We start from the raw sequence: 23,277 nt of genomic DNA, 5'->3' as shown, positions 1-23,277 counted from the left end.
TGATGATGTGATAAATTAGTATTTCTATTACAGTAATATATCATAAATGATGTTACAAAGATTTAGGATTATGTATAATGTTATAATAATATTCTGATATATTAGGTTATATATTATAATATAATGTTATTATGAACAGTAACTTAGCAGCACCATGATAATCCTTTTACCACTGTTAGAATCATTAAGTAACATAGAAAATGAGTAAGATGAAGAAATTAAAATTATCAGAAAACTGAGTCAATAAGCAACCAAGTTCCAAATCATAACTAGTTTTCACTAATGGAAATTTTGGCTGCTTCACTCTAGTTCACCAATTCACATGAATTGAAACTGCTTTCCTAGAAACTTTTCCAAAACTCTGTGGAATGACCACCTCATTTTTGGATTTCACATGTCACTAAGATGATTTCTAAAGAAAGAATAGCCAAAGATTTTAATATTCTATAAAGCAGTCAACAGTTCAACTTTTAAAAAAATTTCCAAGTGGAAATATTTGGCATTGCCATAGATTTGAACCCAGGTCTTTTGGACTCCAGGCCCAGAGGTCTATCCACTGTGCCACCTAAGTGTCTCAAAGGTATAACAGAAACAGAAATGCAAAAAAAAAAAAGACTTTTTTTTAAACCCCCAAAAGGCAGAGAAAAATGGAATAGTTAGGCTTCATAGGACTCAATGAAAAAGGACTTAAGTCCAGAAATGCCCTACCACCCTTCAATTTGCAACCTTAGCAGCTGAAGGAACACAACACCAGTTTACAATGTCAAGGTAAAGGGGGTGGGGGAGGGAAAAGGATTGCCTTGTCCAGTAAGATCATATCACAACTTTTAAAATTCTAGAGCATGGTCACTTAAAGGCCTACAGCTGCTGGGAAAATGTTAAGGTTTCAAACAGAAACACACAAAATCTGAGTCATTCTTCTGCCATAACTCATTAATTCAGTTCCAATTTCTTCAAAGCTAACAAATAATTGTGTTCCATAACAAGTCTGTCTTCTGTAAAATTCCTATCCCTGTGGTGTTTCAGATGGTGAGGTTTCAAGCTTGCTGTCTAGCAAGTATCTGACTGCATTTAGATTAAATGAAGAAATGAAGTGGTAGGTTAGACAAAACAAAGATGACATTTAACATAATCTGTGGACTAGCCAGTAAATATTATAATTTAATATGTCCACAGGCTAATAAGGCCTGGAACACAGATAAGGAAGTGAATGTGCACAGAAGGCCATGTTAAACCTTCTTTTACCTTCTGTTTCAATTCAACAGCCAGCGGAGTCTGTTCAAGTGATAAAAATCTGAGCCAGGTCAATGCTACTTTAGGTGTTAAGCAAATCTTACTTCTTACTTGTAAGTGATATCTCTACTTCATTCAAGACAAAGATAGATAAACTGGTACTTTCCTCTTTCAAAAATTGCTGCTCCTTGGAAGGAAAGTAATGGTTCCGGGTTTATGGCTTGAAGCACAAATGAAAATGTCACAGGGAGTCAGCAATTTATATTGAGTTTTTCTAACAGACTTTCAATTCTCAGTTGAACTATCTTTACAGTAGTTAAGAAGTAATAATACAACTACTATTTAGTCAGTGAACTCTACCCAACCAGAACATGGTCTTAACAGTTTCTGGAAAACTCCTATTCCTTTTAACCTTTTCTCATGAATCCCACTTTCTAACCCCTTCATTTTTGTGACTTTTCTTTGAGTCCTTTTCATTTTCACCCTCTTCAGCTGTAGAACACAGGATGACGAAAAAAAAATACTCTCAAAGAGACCTTACAAAATCTGAGGGTTTCTTCTTAATCATGACTCACCATAATGTTAAGTAAGGAGACTAGGAAGATATATAACTATTGTGTCAGGACTTTTGTAGGTGGCAAATATACCCTAGACCGGCAGGAAAGTGGAACTTGCCAACTTTACTGAACCTCATTTGCATGCTATTCAAAGAGGATACAGAGACCAGGCTAATCTTAGGGCCCAGCCAACACAGCGTCTATGGGATTGCAGGGTGGGGAATGCTACAGAGTTCCTGAAATGGGTTTAAGAAACAAAGGCTAACAATCAAGAATTTAATGGGAGTTAGAAAGAATTTCCTAACCCCAAGTCACATAGTTGTCTCAGACCCAGGATCTCTGATTCAGTACCAAACAAAGGCAGGCAAGAGAATAGATTTAATCTTAGGCTGAAGCATTCTTCTGGTTTTTGTTACCTCTCTGGCTAGGTGTGTTGTTTCATAGCCTGGGCTTAGCTATAGGAATATCAGCCTTCCCTTGGCAGAGATAGGCTTTCTAGACACTGTGCTTCAGAAGACTGGAAAACAGAGAAGCTAATAACCTTTAAGAGGTAAAGTCCAGCAGATGGTAGCAAAGAGCAGCTTGCTGACCAGGAGACCAACAGAGAAGTCCAACAAAGAAAAAGTGAAAAGAGTGGAGATTTGTTGCCCAACAGAGACACCAGGATATACAGTTGAGAGTAGAGATAAGATGGTGTTGTGGTTGTTGTTTGTCCTTCATTCTAGAAGAGGATCATGACATCAGGGAGGTGATGCCCTGACTTGTAAATGAATTGGATTTAAATGAGAGAGGGCTTTGCAAAGTCACCAGCCTCATTTTTCCTCTGGAGCCATCTGGATCCAGTGACCAGATATAAATCAGGACAACTGGAGATGGCCCAGGAGGCACTGGGGGACCTTGGCTTTTTCAAACTAAGGTCTTTAACAGGTCTGAGTTTGAGGCAATGCCCATTCACTGATTAGGGCTTAATAAGTTAGTTGATGAGGTGAGTGACCTCCATGCATGTTCCCTGGTCATGTATGCTCTCTGAAGATATGGCCTCCATGCATGTTCCCTGGTCATGTATGTTCTCTGAAGATATGGCCTTCCCCACCAATGACATGATAGAATGAGAGGGTATACCCAATATGTGCACATGGGGAATTTTTCTTGTCATTTTATTTGATATGATGCTTGAATAATTATCTTTTTGTTTGAACTAATGTGTTCTCTGGATGGCTGATAAAATTAAGACCATCTGTAAAAGATAAAGATGGCTGGTTTTGAGTGGGCACTCACCCACAAAGTACAATACCTCAAACCTAGGTAGATCTTTATACCTGGAACCCCAGTGTGTAAATTGTTGCCCCAGCTGCTATAATTATAATATATAAAAGGTATATCCAGGAGGAACCTGATAGGGCTCTCTAGAAACCCTCTGTCTCCTTAACAAAGTGCTAATCCTTTGACAAGGTAAGCTCTTTAAAGGCCCCAGGACATCTCCTTGCCCCTTTAATGTTACATTAAGGATAACTGATTGAACAAGGCTACTAATACACCTGAGCTAAACCCTTAAACTTGACTTTTAAAAAAAGAGACTGAAGAGCTGTGTAAGACATAGGGCCAAAACCATAGCTGAGAAAGACTTGTAGGAAAAGCCCTCCAAAGACTGAACCTGGTCCATTCAAACTTTGACTTACTAGCAATGGCGTCCCATTCCTGACATGTTAAAACACATTTAGCACAAAGAACCTCATCTCCAGTACTCTAGCAAGTCAGATATATTGTCTTTTCTATCACTAAGCTAGCATTCATTTTTCCTCCCTTAGGATGCTACTTTGCCCTTGTCTCTGCTGAATTTTATCCCATACTTTCTTGATGATTTCTTTAATTTCACAAGTCATGTTCTGGGTATTGACAAGCACATTCAGCATAGTAATCTGAAATTTTAATGAGTGTGTTTACAATCCCATCATTCAAATAAGCAATTAAATAATATTTAATAATACCAGACAGGGTCCCCTGTCAGATACCATTCAGTGTACCCTACAAATTCAAGTTGAATATTCTTCCTTCCTTAAATAACCCCACCCCTACCCCCACCACCCACTATTACCACCACCAATGAGATACATACTGCACAGAGAAAGAACTTTGACTTAATGGCATCTTAGGAATGAAACTGTTCAGTATTAAACATATAGTTTGTTTTTATCTGTGATTTCATTGGTGTAGGGCACTTTCAGAGAGAAAACTCCCTCTAAAATGCTGATCAACAGCCTCTCTGCAATTGTAGGTCTTAGAGAGTTGACTGAGGCACTAAATTTTAAGAGACATTGGTCATATCATTTGGTCATAGCAGGGATATATCAGGGCTAGAAATTGAATGCAGCTAACTCATCCCTCCAATTAAAGCAGAGGTGTCAAACCACAGCCTATGTGGCCTGGAGCAGATCAAAATGTAATTGGGAAATATTTAACAAAATAAATAAATAAGTAAAAATATTTAACAAAATAAAAGAGATAATGTTACATTTTAAAACTATGTCAACATATGTGGCAGCATGGATCCTTATGCAGAGATTAGTGGCCTGTTTCTATGTGAATTTGACATTATCGCATTACACACAACCTTGCCTCTCAAGAAACACAATCTAACTCTCCAAAATGAATACTTAGGTGTAATATTATAGAATGGTATGTGTAAAACTGAAAAAGTCTTATCATGTTTGGAGTTGACTAGTTGGGGTGTGGTTTGTTTGTTTGTTTGTTGGATTTTTAATTCAGAGCACTTTCCCTCTTCATACCCCGGTTTGCCCATTGGTTACTATACCAGTCCTCTATCTGGGGCTCACCTGGCTCACCAGGCATTCTCAGTCCACTGGTACCTTAATTCTAGGGTTCAAGTTTCAGTTTTTCATTAAGAGGCTAGTAACACCTACAGTCTCTTCCCAGAGCCCCTAGAAGCAAAAATAAAACCCAAATTTGACTTCTTTAGGAAAAAGAGGAGAATTTTTTTTCAAATCAAAAAGTCTACTAGAATAATCAAAATAAAATATACTAGAATTTTTTTACTTGAGCTTTTAAATAAAATAAAAAGAATACAGAACAGCAAAATAGGAAGACTTTCAATCTTCGAAAGCCAAAGGTATATTTACTGTAAAGCACCACAAATAATTACAGTGTTGCTGAAAAGCCTAGTCCAAATCTGGGGGCTTTAGATTCCTGGGACAGCCTCTACTGCAAAAGCTACTTCAGAGAGAAAATTAATGTCATTTTTATGAAACAGAAATCCAATTTTACTTATGGAACAAAATTAAATAAAGACATGGGTTATTTCCTTTCCTACAGTCTATAATTAAGTTTCATTTGTGAGTAATGATCTTTTCTATCCAAAGCCTGGGGAAGAAGGCTCTGCTTTCCTTTATGCCACAGAACCCCATCTTTCCTGGGTCTCTGGCAGCTCTCCAATATCTGATGCCTTCTGGATAAAACTGATCTAAAGACTAGATGTGGATTTTATTATGACACCAAATGAAATACTATTCAGGTTTTGCAGTAAGTCCTTAGGAATAATCTCTCTTTTCCCAGAAATATTTCTCACTAATTCCTATTACCATGTACTGAGTACCAACAGACATATAAAGGACACATGAAGAACTGTGAAGAAACTGACACAAGTTGTAGTCATTTTTTCTGATCAGAACAGAGGGGAGGAACTCTCAAACAGTAGATAACATTCAGAGAAATACTGAATTACAATGCAAGACACCTAATTTCCATTTGTCTTTTGTTGGTTGGTTGGTTGGTTGGTTTTAAAGGTTGGGTTTCCCTATCTCACCAGGCTGGAAGTACATGGGCTACTTACTGTCCAATTCCACTATCATTGGCATGAAAGCTTTGACGTGCTCTGTTTCTGACCTGGGCAGAATCTCCTCTCCTCAAGCAACCTGCTTCCAGGGGGCTCATCATACTAATACCAAGTTTAGTGCATAACCCCTTGCCGCTCAGAACTTCCAAACTCAAGAGATGCACCAGTCTCAGGCATCTCAGTAGCTGGGCATGCATCCCCCTACCCAGCCTGTTTTTCATCTGTGAGTACTACCACCAACAAACTCTGGTCCTCTGTGGCAGGTTCTACATACCTTGGTTTTTTATGTGTAGATTTTTTTTGTCTATCTGCCTCAAAAATATGTAATCCTCAATACAAATACTAGATAATAAATGTATTGAGCACCTAAAACATTTTAACTTCTTGGAATGAAAGCTGTCTTACAGAAAAAAACTAGATAAATGTAACATAATATTGAAACAATGGAGTATAGGTTGTTAGAGGTGGAAGGGACCTTAGAAGTTGACAAATGCATCACTTAATTCCACAGATGAGGAAAAAGAAGTGGAAAGAAATTGAATAACATAGCCAAAGCCACATAGCTAGTTAGCAGCAAAAGTAGAAACAGAACTCAGGTTCTCCTGTCACCCAGAAAATATTCTCTCAGAACCATAACTAGCAATTCTGATACCAGGGTAAGCAGTACAAAGGGAAACCTCAAATTAATTTTTAATGACAAATTAATTGAGCCAGGAATTGGCTTATTTCTATGTTTCCAATGTGCAGTCAGCCACTCTTAAAGACCTCTAGGTAAGGGGGAAACAACTCCCAAAACAAAAAGAATAATACTTTGGAATAACTCTCTTAGAAAGTTATTCTTTATGTTTAACCTAAATCTGCTTCTTGTGAGCTTTCAACATAATGTCGATGTCTCGATGGATTGAGATGGATATCACTGATGTCTTGATGGGTTAAAAATAAATTAAAATTAAGACATGCCTATCTGCAAATTTTCTGTATTCCAGATTTGGACCAAAACACACAGATACAATAAAATCATAGGAGATAGAGAGATTATTATATAGATCTGGATAAGCTGTGGTTCAAAATCACATTCCCCTGAAAAATAATAAGAAAATGTGGTAAAAACTTGACAATTGCTTCCAGCTAACAGTACCAGTGTTAGTCCTGTTCCTCAAATGTGACATTGTCAAGGATTTCCATGTCATGTCTTTATAAATGCAACCTTTCTATTCAGTTCAACTGGGATAACGTAAAATACATACACCTGGAAATCTGAAAGTACAGGGGCTCTGCTGTTGATAGATGAATGGATAGATGGATGGGTGGATGGATGGATGGATGGATGGATGGATGGATAGATGGATAGATAGATTCACTTACACATAATTCAATACCTCACTGTGTAAGCAGACCTGTACAGCACCTTTCTCGTGCAAATATATACTTCTATATTTTAGCCTCTGAGTTCATGAAGATGGGTACTTTCTCCAATGATGCAAATAACAACCTGTTCCTACCTCCTCTTTTTGTTTGACTTTTAAATACATGGCCTTCAGTTAAGTCCCCAACTCAGGGTCCACCTACTATCCAGTAGGTCTTTTTAAAAGTCTCATAATTTATATAGGTACCTATCTACCATAATGGTTGTCCAGATGTTATCTTTGCTCCTACTATATGGATCAACTCATCTCCTCTTCCGGTCATACATCTTATAGTAAATCTCTCTTTCCACTGACCTCTCGGAGACCATAATTTTGACTATTTAGAAAGTGATTATTTAGAAATTCCATCGAAATGCATAGCACTGTCTGAACAATAGGCATGCTTCATCTATTTGGGTTGGGTTTTTTTATGAGTAGATAGTTAAGATGAATTTTTGAATGGTTGTTATTCCAATTTAGAAGGCTCTGAAATGTTTTGGAGCTTGATGCAAATAGGACAATGTTATCTAAAAATACGGACACCTTGCAGTTTACAGGAATTCCTCATGCATTTTAACTTTGTGATGAACAGAGTTTCCATGACATCAGAAAATACCTTGGAAAAGCATGTCTCCTTCTGTCATGCCTTGCCTGATACTACTCAATTAATCAGCAGAGCAGCAGAAGACCATGTTAGAGAAGAATCTTAAATGGTGCTTTCTCCTCTACCAATGCTTTTTTTTTTAATAGTCAGCAAACAATAAGCACAGTAGAATCTTATATTCTCTTCATCTCTCACCTGTGTAACTGTGAAGATGTGGTCTGGTATAGAATATCCTACTGAATTCTCATGCCTTCATCAAGGATGCCCTCAATATATTTGTAGACTTCTCATAAAGCTTTTGCAAAGGAGAGAGAGAAAGGGAGAGAGAAAGGGAGACAGAGAGAGAGAGAGCGCTGTAGAAAAGGACAGGAAGGGGCAAGGTGAGTGAGAAGGAGTCCAGTGTACCTACACTCAGAGCCAGAAGTTGTAGATCTCACAATTTTGCCAGCTGCATTGCTGCCTTGAATAAACCTCTGCACTGAAGTCCTCCTCTCCTTTGGTGACTTCTTTCCTGGTACTCTCATTTTAGGAAGAATCCTAGCTATGCTTCATCTCACTAACATCTGGAATCCTTCTGAGGACTCTTTCCCCTCTGGTTTCCACAATGGTCCTGTTCAGGTTCCCTTCCTTCCCCTCCCCCAACTTTTCAGTTCCCCTTTATAAGTTGTCTTCCCTCATTAAAATGTAAATTCCTTGAGGGTAGGAATAATTGTCTTGCTTTCTTGTATTTGTATCCTCACTGCTCAGCACAGGGCCTACTAGCACACCATAAGTGCTTAATAAATGTTTCATCAATCAATCAAATTGTTAACGATGTCCTCTCAAACATACTTATCAAAAGTATTAATATCTGTGATATCTTCTATGTGCTTGATAATTTCAATTCTTCCCAATATCTTGAGAATCAGCTCTTCAATAAACTTAAAACTGTGTCATGTCCTCCATGGACTTCCTCTAGGTCTGGTCTTAATGATTTTCCCATTTCTTTTTTTTTTTAAGTATCTTTTCTACTTCCTCATATGGCACATTAGAAACATCGATGCTGACTCCAAATGTAATAGCTTTACTGTCAATGACATGGAAGATTTGTTCTAGAAACGTTAACACATCTTTTCCATTTTTTATCTTTGGTGTCCTCCTTCAATGTTCTTGGAGTGATTTGGTTTAACTGGGTCCAATGCCAAACTTTGTGAAAACTGTTTTCTATCTCTAACACTTTTCACTGTTTCATTAGGAGCACTATTTATAATTTTTACAAGTTTGTATTCTAAACTAGCCTTGCTCTTGGCTGTCAACTTTCTCCAGTCGACAAGGAGATCATATACTTGCTGGCTTAGGCATTTTGGAGGGTCTTTTGGCCTCCTTATTATAGTAACTTTACATTAGCCAAACTTTCATAAGAATGGTGATGGTCTATATCCATTCCTTCTCCTTTATCCATTTCCAAGCATCAATAACTTATTAAAATAGGTCAGTTTAAAGTTGTTTAATTGCATGCCACATGTTTTTCCTATTTTGAATAATCTAATCTGATGTTGTTTTGATGTTTATTTTTACAAGCAAACAGTCTAATTGTACACTGACAGCTGATTCAGAATGACTGCCCACTACATGTTATCCTTGACTACTCACTTCCTCACTTCCCATATCCAATGTATTATCAAGTCCTGCCAATTCAACCATCATGTACATGCCCCTCTCTCGCCTGACATTGTCATCACCCTGGTAAAGGTATTCTTTACCTCATGCCTGGACCACTTCGATGGCCTGTTGGTTGGTCTCACTGCCTCAAATCTCTCCCCACTCCAGTGTGTCCTTCAATCAGTCATCAAAGTGAGTTTCCTAAAGTATAGGTCTGATCATGTCATTCCCCAATTCAGTAAATTACAGTGACTCATTGTCTCCAAGATCAAATACAAAATTCTCTATCAGCTTTTAAAGTCTTTCATAACCTCTTCCCACATACACATCCCATTAAAGCAGTCTTCTTACATCTACTCTATGATCGAGTGACATTAGCCTCCTTTCTCTTCCTCACAAAAGACACCCAATTTTCCCCCTCCTTGCATTTTCATTGACTGACTCCCATACTTGAACGTTTTGCTCCCTCCTCATTTCCACCTCCTGGCTTTCTTCAAATCCCATCCAAAATCCCACCTTCTACAATAAACCTTTCCTGGTCTTCCTAAATACTAGCACCTTCCTTCAGATTATCTCCAATTCATCCTGACTATATATTGCTTGTACATAGTTGTTTGTATACAGTTGTTTCACATTGTTTTTCTCCCCGCCCCACACATACTGAGCCCAAAAAAGTAGGTGCTTAATAAATGCTTGTTGACTTGACTATTTGAAATGTTCAAACAGAGCCTGGATAGACACTTGTGTGGGATATTGATGAAGAGACTCATCCTTCAGCTAGTGGTTGTGGTAAATGAACAGAAGAGTTCATTTTCAACTCTGAAATAGTTTTTTTCTTGTTTCCTTTGTATGATACTTATTATATTCTGTCTGGAATTACACTTATTTGCATAGCCCTTCTCTCTCTTATTCAACTATAAAATCCTTTATGGCAGGGTTTGTTTTTTTTTAATCACTGAATAACTCACAGCTGTGGGCAAGTTAGATTGCACATTATAATGGCCAAGACAAATCACAGATGTATATAGGCAAAGGGGCTGGTTAAGTATAATTCTACTAACTGAGATGACTAATTTCATCTCTATCTTACTGTAAATGAAAATATATTGAATGTATCCAAAGACTAAAAAGAAAGAAGCTAGCAATCACTATCTTCTAGCACATAAAAAATAATACATAAGATAAAAGATTTCCAATTCACATAAGTCTTTCTACATCTATTTGAAATCATTTATTTACTCACAATAGTATTCTGCCACATTAATATATCACAACTTTTTGTGTATAATAATAAATTGGTTTCCAGGATGGTTGTACCCATTCATGAGTCCACCTACAGTGTCTGTTTTTCCACAGTCCTTCCATCACTGATTAGTTTCCTTTTTTGTCATCTTTGCCACTCTGATGGGTATGAAGTGGAATCTCAGAATTGCTCTAATGTGCATTGCTCTGGTAGTTATTTGGAGTATTTTTTTTTCAAATGGCTATAGATAGCCTGGGTTTCTTCCCTTGAGGACTCACATTCTTAGACAAAAAGTTACTAAACAGTGCATACCCTTTGATCCTGTTATGCTAATATTAGCCTTATACCCAAAAGAAATCAAAGAAAGAGGAAAAAGATCCTTTATGTGTAAAAATATTTATAGCAACTTTTTGGGGCGGCAACAAAACTGGAAACTAAGAAAATGTCTAACAATGGAGATATCACTAAATAAGTTGTGGTATATAGATGTGATGGAATACTGTTTTAAGGAAATAGATGTTTTCAAAAGGACATGAAAAGATTTATATGAACTGATGCAGAATATAGTAAGCAGAATCAGAACAATTTCATTTTAACATCATTGTTATAAAAACCACAATTTTGAGGACCTCTATAAACTGATAAAGAATGAAATTAGCAGAACTAGGAGAATAATTAACATAATAACAACTCTGTGAAAACAAATAACTATGAAAGTTATAAGAACTAGGATGATGCAATGACCATTCATGATGCTCCAATAAAATATACTATCCATTAGAGTGATGTAACAGATTTAAGGTGCAGAATAAGATTTTAATTTGTATAAAACCACTGAGGGAATTGGTTTTGCTTAACAATGTATATTTGGTACAAAAAATGTCTTTTTCTTTTCTTTTTTTCCCAAAGGGGTGGGAAACGAAAGGGAGAGAAAACAGGTTTGTTGTATTTAATAGAGAGGTGGGGGCATTGCTACAGATGTGAAATGTTCCATGCACTTTCAGATGAGGTCATAGTATTATTAGTTTTATTTAACTGTTTCATTTTGTTCCAAGAGACCTCTTATGAAGAGGGGTTAATCTGTAAATGTAGGTAATGTAAAAACAAGACATCAATAAAACTTATTTTAAAAAAAAAAGATCTATGCCTTTAGTGGATGTCAGGCTCAACATGAGCCAGCAGTATGATGTGGCAGTCAAAAATGCTAGAGATCACAGATGGCATTAAGAAAGAGAGAGCTTCCAAGAAGAAGAAGGCGAGACTCCCTCTTTATTCTTCCCCAGTCAGACCACAGTTGGAGTACTGCATTCAGCTCTGAGTACTATAATTTAAGAAAGCTATTGAGAATCTGGAAAGCATACAGTAGAGGGCAACCAGGATGGTGAGTGCCAGGAGTCTATGCCATAAGGATGAATGAACTGGGTATCTTCAGCCTGAGAAGACTCAGGAGATACAGGACAATTGTATTCACGTATTTGAAGGGCTGTCATGTGGAAGGACTAGAATGACTCATTTTGTTTGACCCCAGAATCAGCAGGAATGGGTAGAAATTGCAAAGGCAAATTTATTCTTGACATAAGAAAAAAAACTTCTTAACAATTAGAGCTTGCCAAAAGTGGAATGGGCTGACTGGGGAGGTAGTAGGTTACCCTTTGCTGAAGCTCTTTAAGCACAGTCAAAATGACCATTTAATAATCATCATAATAGCTAGCATTTATATAGCACTTTAAAGTTTGCAAAGCACTTTTACAAATATTAAATCATTTCATACTCACAACAACCCTGGGAGGTAGATGCTTTTATTATCTCCATTTTACAGAGAAGGAAGCTGAGGCATAAAGAGATTAAATGATTTGTTCAGGGTTACGTAGCTAATAATGATCTGGGGCTGGATTTGGATTTAGGTCTTCCTATTCTGATTCCTTCTATTTTTTTCATCTCTTATTGCTATTGCTAAGATTTCCAATACAAAACGGAATAACATTGGTGAGCATGGGTATCCTTATTTCACACATAATCTTACTGAGAAGGCTTCTATTTTATCCAAGTACAGTACCTCATCCACTGTACCACCTCACCGATCAGGTATGTCATAATGGTAATTTCTTTGGGGCTGACATTAGACTAAATGGCCATGGAGGTCTTTTCCAGCTCCAAATTCTGTGATTCTGTGATGGTTTGACATATCTTGAACTGTACTTAGAGAGGCAAATATTCTTCTAGTGAAAACTTACCTTCTCCTGAAGAATTTCCCAAGATATTCCACCCAAGTGGCAAATCCAAGTGAGCCATAGCCAATACAAGGTCTTCATCCAAAGCCTGAAGCTCTTTCACCTTGAGACCAAATTGATCAAGTAGAATCTGATGACTGCTACAAGTGAAAGAGCCAACTTGGCTAACAAGAGAACGGGATAGCCTGCAAGCCACATTGTCCATGTATATAATAGAACAACAGCCCATGGTCACTGGGGAGTAACCTTCTGAGTACAGACATGTGGACACCAACACAGTTTCCTCAAATCCATGGCCTGAAAAGCAAAAGAAGAATTAATGTACCTTTGAGAAGCTGTAAGAAGGACATTTTCCTCCTCTGTAAGGAAAACTTGATTATTATTTAAGAATGTATCTGAAATTACATGATCTTTCTAAAATTCCAGTGAGCGAGTCTGGGCACCCAGCTTCATTATAAAGGCAGACAATGCCTTCAGAACAGCTCCAGGGGACTATAGAGGAATAAAGGAGGGCAGGCTGGGAAGTTAGCTTGCTATCTTTCTAACTGTTGTTAACAAGATTTGGCAGAGCCATTGAGGCCAAATTTAAAATGGCGTCTCCTTTGAGTTCTTCCCGGTTTTTAAATTTATCTTTTTAGAAGAGTCAAGTAACATCCTGGTTCATGGACCCGCCTGAGAATAACCTGAATGAGACTAAAACGTAATTGGGAAATGTTTAACAAAATATATAAAAATACAATATAACATAGATAATGTTAATTTGTTTGTGGTTTTCTAAGTCAACATGTGGCTAATAGGGGTCCATTTCTATTTGAGTTTGATACAATTGCTTTTCACTACTTAAGCGCAGCCTTCATTTAATATTATTCTATCAGCATTACTATTTTGAAAAGATATTGGGAATTTAATTAATGTTTAAAAAACAAACATACAACCATTATCACATCATGATTCCAATCAGAAATGTCCATCAGAATAAATAAATGACCTCTACTACTTACCTGTCTGCCATGTATTACTGAGTACAATTATTATTTCATACATTCATTTTCTTATTATCTTTATATGGCAATTTAAGTCACTTATGTAAAAATAACAAATAAATTAGGTATCCCCCTACAGAATTTCTTTATTAATTGCCCCTTTCTCACCCAAACTGAGGCTGAATGTTAAAGAAGAGGAAGGAGGCAAGAATTTAACAGGCTTGTGTAGGTGCTGTCATTTCTCTGACATTACTGACACTAACTACCTGTAATCTCAAAGTATCTTCATGAGGTCATAGAAACCCCAATTTGTATGGGACCTCAGTGAACAGATAGCTTGGCCTATGCCTGAATAGGAATCTCCTATCATAACATCTCACTTAAGTATTATAAATATTACAAATACACAAATTAACTACAAAGGATATATGAAGGAAGATACTATCTGCATCCAGAGAAAGAACTGATAAATAAAAGTATGTATAGAATGGCTTTACACACACACACACACACACACACACACACTCACACACACCCACACACACATTTGTGTCTAGTGGTAGCCATCTCTAAGGAGGGGGGAGGGGTGAAGGGGGAGGTAAAAAGAGGGGAAAAAAGAAATTTACATGATAATTATATATTTAAAAGGAATACCAAGTTGTACATAATAGATTTGTAGTTTCATGTGCAATCATCTTTTTATTATACTATGTTACAGAAATGCTTGTTTTATTCCATAAATTAAAAATAAAATAAATAAAACTAAAAAAACCTGCTCACCCAGCTTTTGCTTGAAAACTTCCAGGGACAGGACTCACTACCTCATTAAGGAACCTATTTCACTTTGCCATAGCTATAATCTTTAGGAAGTTTTTCCTTATATTAAAACCTGTCTCTGTCATCTCTATCCATTGTTCTTACTTCTACCCTCTGGAGCCAAGAAAAACAAGCCTAAACCAGCTTCTACATGAAAGCCCTTCAAATAACTGAATAAAGAATTTATCTCTCCTAGCCTACCTTCAAGTTTTCTCATCTTGGCCTTTCTGCTTTTTGTAATAGTAGAATCCCTACAGAGAATATTTTCCTTCCGACATGTTCTAGCTCTACCTTTATTCACCCCTACATGTCATTTCTCCAAGGTAAAACTGCAGCTGCCCAGCAGGTCAAGTAATTTTTTAAAGGACAGTAGGATAAAGAGCTGTAGAGACCCGCTGTGAATATCTTGGCTAAAACACTCATTTTACAGATGAGGGAATGGAGGCCAGAGAGGCTGTGACTTGCTAAAGCTCAAAATACCAGTAATAAATAGCTGAGATAGGATTCGAATCTACATCTACTCCAAATTCAGTATTCCTTCCTCTATGCTAGACTGCCTTTCTTCTTAACTCTTAGCCATTTGGCAAAACATTCAGAGACAGCAGAATTTTTAGAAGTTAATAATATACTATAAAAATTGACAGAATGAGGGTAGGAGTAAGAAATAAACTTCACCACTCGGCCTCTATAGGACTTCTTCCAAGTGAGAATCATTGGACAAATGAATTCTGAAGAATTTCAACCCCACCTCTATCCAAGGTTTACTCACCAAAGGTAACCAACTGACACCCTAAGAGCCCTAACAAATGACTCCAGAGAACAGGATTGCATGGAATCATTAGAAGAGGATATGACACAGTTGCTTATATTGTCTTTTGGGAAGGTTGTTCCTCCTAGAAAGCAGGTACAGTGTACAGCACACAGCAAATAGCCTGCATCTGAGAAATGTGATAACCACTGATCACATGCTTGAGATCAACAGTGAGACAAAGAAAATGGTCTCTGCTCTCAAGAGAGTTTGCAATATAATGGATGATGTCTCTCTCAAAGCACAAAGCTGGGAGGGAGGAAGAGGGGGAAAAGAGGAGAAAAGCTCTATCATAAAAATTAAACAACAATTCAGAATTTTTGCTAATTTGCTGACATTTTTGTTTTCTTTCTCATAGAAGATGATCAGGACACTTAAGGTAAGACACTGTAGAGCAGAAATGAAACTAAAAGATGTTTGGGGGGGGGGGGCAGGGTGGATAAAAGGGAGAGAAGGATAAGAGGAGGCAGTTAACAAAGGAAGTGGAAGGAAGGGGAGAAGCCAGCAGAGTACAGAATACAGAGAAAGCATCATTTTGGAATCACCTATCTATTTGGTTGCTCTTCATTCTCTTAAGGAGCTCTGAAGCCAGGCAAGGAAGAGTTAAGAGTTGTTTGCAGTTACAACAACAACAACAACAAAAACATCCTAAGTTATTAAAGCAATCAGATAACAACTTTCAGATCACGGGTTAGACTTAAATGGAGTTGTAAACTTCCTATGTATCTCTTCACAATGGTCAAAGTCACTGTACAATGCCATATTTATATTCTGCTCTCCTCCCAGCAACCACAGGTTGCCAAAAAATCTGGCAATGGACTTGTTTTCAGAAGGTAGTCAGCCTGGTTTATAGACTGAAAAGGTGACCACCTATATAGTGTGGTCTTATATATAAGAGCTTATACAGAGTCTTATATATAAGACCTTATATAGAGTCTTATATATAAGAGCTTATATAGAGTCTTATATATAAGAGCTTATAGTCTTATATATAAGAGCTGAGGAAAGTTCCCCTGTCCAAAAAGATCACAGAATCACTGAATCTCCAAGTTGGAAAGGTACACATAGGGTACACACCTGGCACATAGCAGGAGCTTACTAATTCCTAGTTGACTGACTGACCTCGTCCAACCTGTCCCTATTCAAGTATGTCCTCTTCAATATTCCTCACAAGTGAGGGCTGGAAGACTGTTGTCCATCCTTCATTTGCAAAGAGGTCCAATAACATCACGCGTAATGTCCTAACTTGCATGTAAATTGGATTTCAGTCAGGCAGAGTTGTGCAAAATCATCAGCCTCACTATCTTTTCCAGAGTCATCAAAGCCCAGTGCCAAGACAAAAGTCAGGACAACTGGTGATGGCCCAGGATGCAGTGGATAACCTTGGTGCCTTTGATCTCTGACCAAGCTCTAAGTACTCCACAGCACCAGCTTCAGCTGCCCTTATGGCTATTAGAACAAATTGTTCTCATTTGCCCATTCTGTCTGCCAGGGGAAGTCTTTTTATGTTTAGGGTAGACATTCCCCTACCTCACAAGGTAGGAAGTTTGGGGTTTTTTAGGAAGTTTTTTTCTTGTCTCAAATCTAAATCTGCCTTTTCCCCAACCTATACCTGAATCACTGCTTTGGACAAATGCCATAATTATCCCCTTAAAATGCAAAAAAATGTCACCTTAGAAGCATAATACTTTAAGCCATTTGCACCCACTTACACGTTAGAATGGATTAAATTTTCAGATTAACTAACTAGCTGTCACCTTGAAAAGGGGAAAACAGAGTTATGAAGCATGGGACACAGGCCACATGTAACGTAATGGAAAGCAGAGAGAGGAGAAAGAAAGGTCCAAAGCATGTTACCCTGCCCAGAGAGGGCTCAACCGAGCTCAACTAAGGTGTCACAGTGTAAAGCCCTGGACAAGCTAGGATCAGCATTTGATGGAGTTGGGAGAAAAGGAGCTGCTAAAAGGAAAAATAAGAGCTCGCTAATTACAAACTACCTGTTTCATAGTCTTGTCTTAGGTCATCTCTGGCTTGAGGCCCTGAAGAGACAGCATTTCTTTTGTTGTATCATTTTGGCATTATTACAAAAAAACTTAATTCTGGTGCAGTGTCTGATCTCAGATGCTATGGCAACTCTAACAGAAAAAGTCCCATAGTGCTTGAAAGCAAACTAGTTTTCCCTCCCTGCCCCTCACTCAGGACACTATGTTTTCTTTTGCTCCTAGTTTGCTTCCTTTATAAAATGTTGTATAACAACAACAAGAAGAAGAAAGTCTGCAGATATATTTCCCCATTGGGTATTTAAAAAGGAAATGCTTACCTGGAATGTTAGACTGGAGGACATTATCTCCAACGCGCTGTGCAAATGTCACATGCCTTTGATGAGATCCATTGTAAATGAAATAAAATTCAGCATCTTCAGGGAGGTAAACATTTTTGTCAAACTTTGCATACACCATCATCTGCCCCTGAAAAGTGAACAAATCATAAGCTTTGACTTGGAGAAACAAAATGTTCTCAAGTAAAAATATATCATATATTATATTAACAATATATTATGTATTATATTAAATAATTAATTGCATGTAGTATACCCTGAAGTGCATGTAGTATACCCTCTTCTAAAAACACTTTTTTAAAATTGGCAAAATGTACTCATAAACACAACAACAACAACAACAACAACAACAACAACTATCTATATGAATGCATGGCACTTTGTTTCCATTCTTTAGTCTGAAATTTTCTGGATGGCAAATACATTTTTTGTCTGCTATTTATACTGTAGGTCCAATGCCATGAAGAGCGTGAATGCTCCTGATAACTAATATTTGGTGATGGCATTGGTAAATGTTTGTACTATACTGGAGCCTAACAGGACTTTTCTAAGCATTTTAAGTGTTTGCAAGGTCATCAAATGAATTATCACTCCCTTCCATGCTTTTTGTTTCCCATATCATTTTCAAGAACCACACCAACCATAAAAGCTCTCTTTCTTTCAACTACTAAAGACTCCCTGTACCTTCCCCACTGTTGGATCTGATAAGTATAGAACGCTCAGGATTCTTAACCTGGAGCCCTATGGACTTGTTTTTTTTTTTTAATTTGATAACTAGATTTCAGTGTAATTAATTTCCTTTGTAATCTTAAATATTTAAAAATATTATCATGAGAATAGGTCCATATATTTCACCAAAAGGGTCCTTAACACAAAAAAGGTAAAGAACATTGGAACAGAAGCTGCCACCCTGGAACATTCATAGATACTCTAGAAATGACTGTGAAAAAAACTCTCTTTTCTAATAAAATGTTATTAAGATAATTCTTCTTTTTTTTTTTGGACAGAGTGGCTAGTAATAAAATTAAACTACACATTAAAAAAAAAGGAAAGATATGGATCAGCCTTCCAAATGGCCCCTAGAAGAAACACTGAAAGACTTCATGTCTTCTGGACACTCCTTAAACCAAGAACACAAAACACAATACAAAGTAGGGCCTTGAGAGAGTGGGAGAAGACTGTGGGGGCCTATGGGAGTGTCAGGGAAAGGGAAACCTGGAGGTGGAAAGGGTCTCACGTTTCTGGAGAGCCTCCAGAACTTAGTCTATAGTTCAGTGAGGCATCTGAGTGTTTGGAAGCTTGCCTGAACCAAGCACAAACTAGCATTCAGAGAGATTTCCTTATCCCTCAATACTTTTTTTGTGGGGGGGGAGGGAGGAGAAAACAAAAGGGGAGGATGTGGCATTATTATTTTAATTGTAATTTCTTAATATCAGCATATATAGATCCATTCAAAAGGATATGAAACTTTATGCCAAGCATAACCGAACCCATAGGGTGAAAAAACAAAATTAGATTCAAGACATCTCTTTCCAACAGACATGCAGCTATTTAATCCTCTAAAAAAAAGCATTTCACCAGCATAAAAACAGGGCATGTCCTATTTTGCTTTGTAATGCTATACTCAAAATTATTTGCTTTAAAAACACCACATATCAGAATAATTTAATTCTAGTTGTGGTACCCTAAAGAAACCCTAGTTTCTGATATATAAATATATGTGTGCTTTCTCATACACACATATATGCACATATGTATGTACATAGATCTGGGTTGACATATATGTGTATACATGTATATAAAATCAATAGGCTGTAGCACACCAAGAAAAATTCACCATACAATAGCTTCAAAACAAAGTACAGGAAAAGGACCTTAAAAGAAAAAAAAAGTCCAACATGATTGATTTAAATGAAATTCCATTTCCTAAAAAAGGAAGAACAGCTTGCTTTAGTCAAGTTCCTGGTTGCTGAGTGAATTAATTATCTACAGGCAGAATTGTCCTGACCTGCTGCTGAATGGTTTTGTATTTTTTAGGGAAAACAAATTGCATAAAAAGATCACAGTCTTTCAGAGTCCACAAGGATATCTAATCTGCATCTATTCAAAACACCTATCATATTACTGTTTTACTTGTTTGAGTGAATAAGGACTATGGCTTACAATAGAGTTTAATTACAGCCTTCTTTGAAAAAACAACATACAACAGAACAACCTTACAACTCAATTCCTTCAAAACCCCTATCACACTTTACAATCACCAATAAAAGAAGACACTGGATGTACTAAAGGGGTCTTTTTTAGAAACATAAAATGGTATTGAAAGGCAGGCCCAGAAATCCAAACAAGTAGGAATAACTATTGGAGAAATAGTATTCACCAATGACCAATAGTCTCTGATTTGGCAAATCACAAAAGACACCTGAAAATATGCAGAAAACTGATCCTTTGAGAGGAGAGGAAAAGGGAGGGAGCGTCTTCACTCTGAAAAGCACCATAATTGTTTAGATAAAAGTTTAAAAGGAAAAAGAATTAACATCTCTGAGAAACAGGGAAAATAGCTTGGGAATTATGCAGAATTGAGTCTATATTCTAAAATGAAAAGCGGTATAGAAGACAGATTTACAATTTTACATGAAATCTTCTTTTTCTGTTCCTTGTATATGGAAATGCTTATGTTTGTTGGTGTCTGTAATGTTCACAATAACAGAAAATTAAGCATTTTTATAAGTAAGAACTAATATCATTCAGGAAAAAAACTACACTAAACAGCTTCACAGGAAGTCTATAAAGGAAATGTAACATGGAAAAGGATCCTGTATGAATGAGAATGGCAAAAGTGCCCAATTTTTATTTAGAAAAGAAGTCCCCTAATGACGGTGGTCGAAGGATGCTAATCTTATTACTGTCCTAGTCAAATTTCCACTTAGAGAATTCTTGTTTGACCATTTAATTCCCAATCTGGATTCAATCTTAGATATTGCCTCCAGCAGTTCAGCACTTTTCACTTTCCTAATTCTATTGGCAAGGGTGTCAGAATCCTTCTTCCAGTCAAAAGCATCAGTGGTCTGTTCTCCCTTTTCCACTCCCCTTATCCCCTATCCTCCCCAACTCATTGTTCCCTAGAGAAAAAATGCTTAAACTATTCCACAGTCATTGCTAAAAAGTCAAGTGAAATCCAAAATGGGATCAACAACAATGGGAGGGTAGAAAAGCAAAATTAACTTGATGACTATACAGTACTTAGTGACCTCCCTCCTCCCCAAATAGCTTTTAAAAAGAAATGGACTTTCATATAAAGTGGAAAAGATTATTATCTCCTTCTATCCCAGCAATCTAAGAAAGAAGTTGTAAGTAAAGAAGAGAAATGAAGGTGAGGGGGAGGGCAACTAATCATGATCACGAGATATCTGACTGCAGCACACATATAATTTCAATATCTTTTTTGAAGGTCTGCATAAAACTAAGATCCAGCATAAACAGAAGACTCAACAATATGCTACGTGCAAATCATCCTAGAACAATAGAGGTCTTAAGTTATGGCAGCTAAGCCACTCCATTAGTACAGATATGAGGCCTTTAAATACTACTGTTTAAACAAAGACCTTACATATTTGAAAGCAAATAAAGCTCCTGTGACATTTAGAGAAAGGACATTAATCCTAATTAATTAATTAGTTAGTTAGTTAATCCTGAAGAGGGAAAGCTATCATTTAGCAGCATTTAGCAAAGTCTAGTGGAAACAGTCCTACACTTGGAGTCCAAGGGCTCGTTTGACATTGGGAAAGTCTTTTAATCACTCTGTGCCTCAGTTTCCTCATCTGAAAAAATAAAGATAATCTCTGAGGTCTCTTCCAGTTCTAGGTGCTATGATTTTATAAGACAACTTCATCTTCAGTCTAAGAGTAAGCTGGTTCCAGCATATCATCATCTTAAATGCTCAATAAACATACATAAATTTGAGGTTAAAATTCTCAAAAAATAAAAAATACCAGATAATTTAAATGCAGCTTGCACCTCTTTCATCATAAACTTATTTTACCATACATCTAGGAAATGAGAAAAACAATAATTTGTTGCTTTTTAAAATTACAGAATTTGCAGTCCAGACTCTAGAATCTTGATAGAGCTGAATCATTCTTGTAAACAAATGCCAAAACTGCACCAACCCACTTACTTTTTTTTTATAAAAGGGTGTTAATTTTTTAATGTTCTAGTCAATTTCTAATTTTGAGTATTTTAGTCTGCCTACATTCCCATATGGATCCAAGTGGCTGTTTTGTTTAAGTTCAAAACTTTTCTGAGTAAATCTTTTAGAATCTGTATCAAAACCTTCCTGTTCACAAATGTCCCTTTTCCCCTCCACTGTAATTTCCCAAATACAAAACACTCACAAATACTCCACTGACCCTCCTAGAAGGCCAAATATTACTTGCAAATAAATAATTAAAAAAAGAAAGAAAGAAAAAGGAAATTAATTTTGATTGAACACATACTAGGAAAAGCAAAAGTAATAAATGAAAAAAGTATTTTTACTATCAACCAGTTTAAGTGAGTTCTCCACTGAAGAGAAGTTCTATCTGTAAAGTTGAGCTAAGATTCCCCGGGACAGAGTCCTTTTCTTAGATATTACTTCATTCTGCTCAATTGATTTAAATAAAAATGTATGAAACACTTAGTAGGTGCCAGCTACTATGCTAGGTCCTGGTGATATACATAGACAAAAATGAGGTAGTTCCTGCCCTCTAGTTCCTGCTTACATTTACTTGGGGAAACACAATATGTACCCAATCAATATAAATATAAATACAAAGTAATTGGGGGAAAGGAAAAGCCCTGGCAACCGGAAGGATCAGAAGAGACTGACCCTCAGGGGGAGTCAGGGATTCCAAGAAGCAAGGGGAAGGAAGGAGAGTATCTGAGACGTGATGGAGAACCCATCAAACAGAAGGGGTGACAAATGGAATAAGTGTTTGTGGGGGAATAATGTGAAATGAGTCTAGAGAAATGGACTAAGGTCAGATCATGAAGGGCTTTGAATGCCGGAGGAATTATTAAGAGTATTTAGACCTTCTCAAAGAACCAATGGATTATGTAAACTCCTGCTCCTGCCTTCCACAGACATTTTAAATGAAAACAATTTGTACTTTACTGCAGATCAAAGGTAATCAGCGAAACTGAGGTATCTCATCCCTCCAGCAACTCAGTTGACCGAGCCACATTTTATTTCTGTGATATGATGTCTTTTAGTTACATAATTTTATGTATTTTATTATACCTTGCTACTACTGCATGATTGCGACAAGCTCAAAAGTCATTTCAATTCAACAAGCTTCATTTAGTACCTAAAGTGCAACTATATAAAAGCAGGCAGTTGAAATTTGTTTTTAACTTTGCTCATGAAAGCACAATGTAATACACCTAAAGTGCAACTATATAAAAGCAGGCAGTTGAAATTTGTTTTTAACTTTGCTCATGAAAGCACAATGTAATACACCTAAAGTGCAACTATGTAAAAGTAGGCAGTTGAAATGTGTTTTTAACTTTGCTCATGAAAGCACAATGTA

The 23,277-nt window shown here is 36.9% G+C and overlaps 1 protein-coding gene across 3 annotated transcripts in view; it reads right to left on the bottom strand.

Annotated features, from left to right (window-relative positions):
- The window catches only part of ARHGEF28 (Rho guanine nucleotide exchange factor 28), a 372,652-nt gene that overhangs the window by 221,519 nt on the left and 127,856 nt on the right, over positions 1 to 23,277 (bottom strand). For all 3 annotated transcript variants that reach the window (XM_027864273.1, XM_027864271.1, XM_027864272.1), the window contains exons 4-5: positions 17,693 to 17,840; positions 12,769 to 13,062 (exon numbers count right to left, since the gene is read on the bottom strand). In XM_027864273.1, coding sequence (XP_027720074.1) covers positions 12,769 to 13,062; positions 17,693 to 17,840 — 442 coding nt within the window. The remainder of the gene's footprint in view (positions 1 to 12,768; positions 13,063 to 17,692; positions 17,841 to 23,277) is intronic.

This window comes from Vombatus ursinus, unplaced genomic scaffold (genome assembly GCF_900497805.2).
Source record: "Vombatus ursinus unplaced genomic scaffold, bare-nosed wombat genome assembly UNPS02014774.1, whole genome shotgun sequence".
NCBI classification, from domain to species: domain Eukaryota; kingdom Metazoa; phylum Chordata; class Mammalia; order Diprotodontia; family Vombatidae; genus Vombatus; species Vombatus ursinus.
The sequence above is the reverse complement of the archived record's forward strand: the minus strand, read 5'-3'. Positions and strand labels throughout refer to the sequence as shown.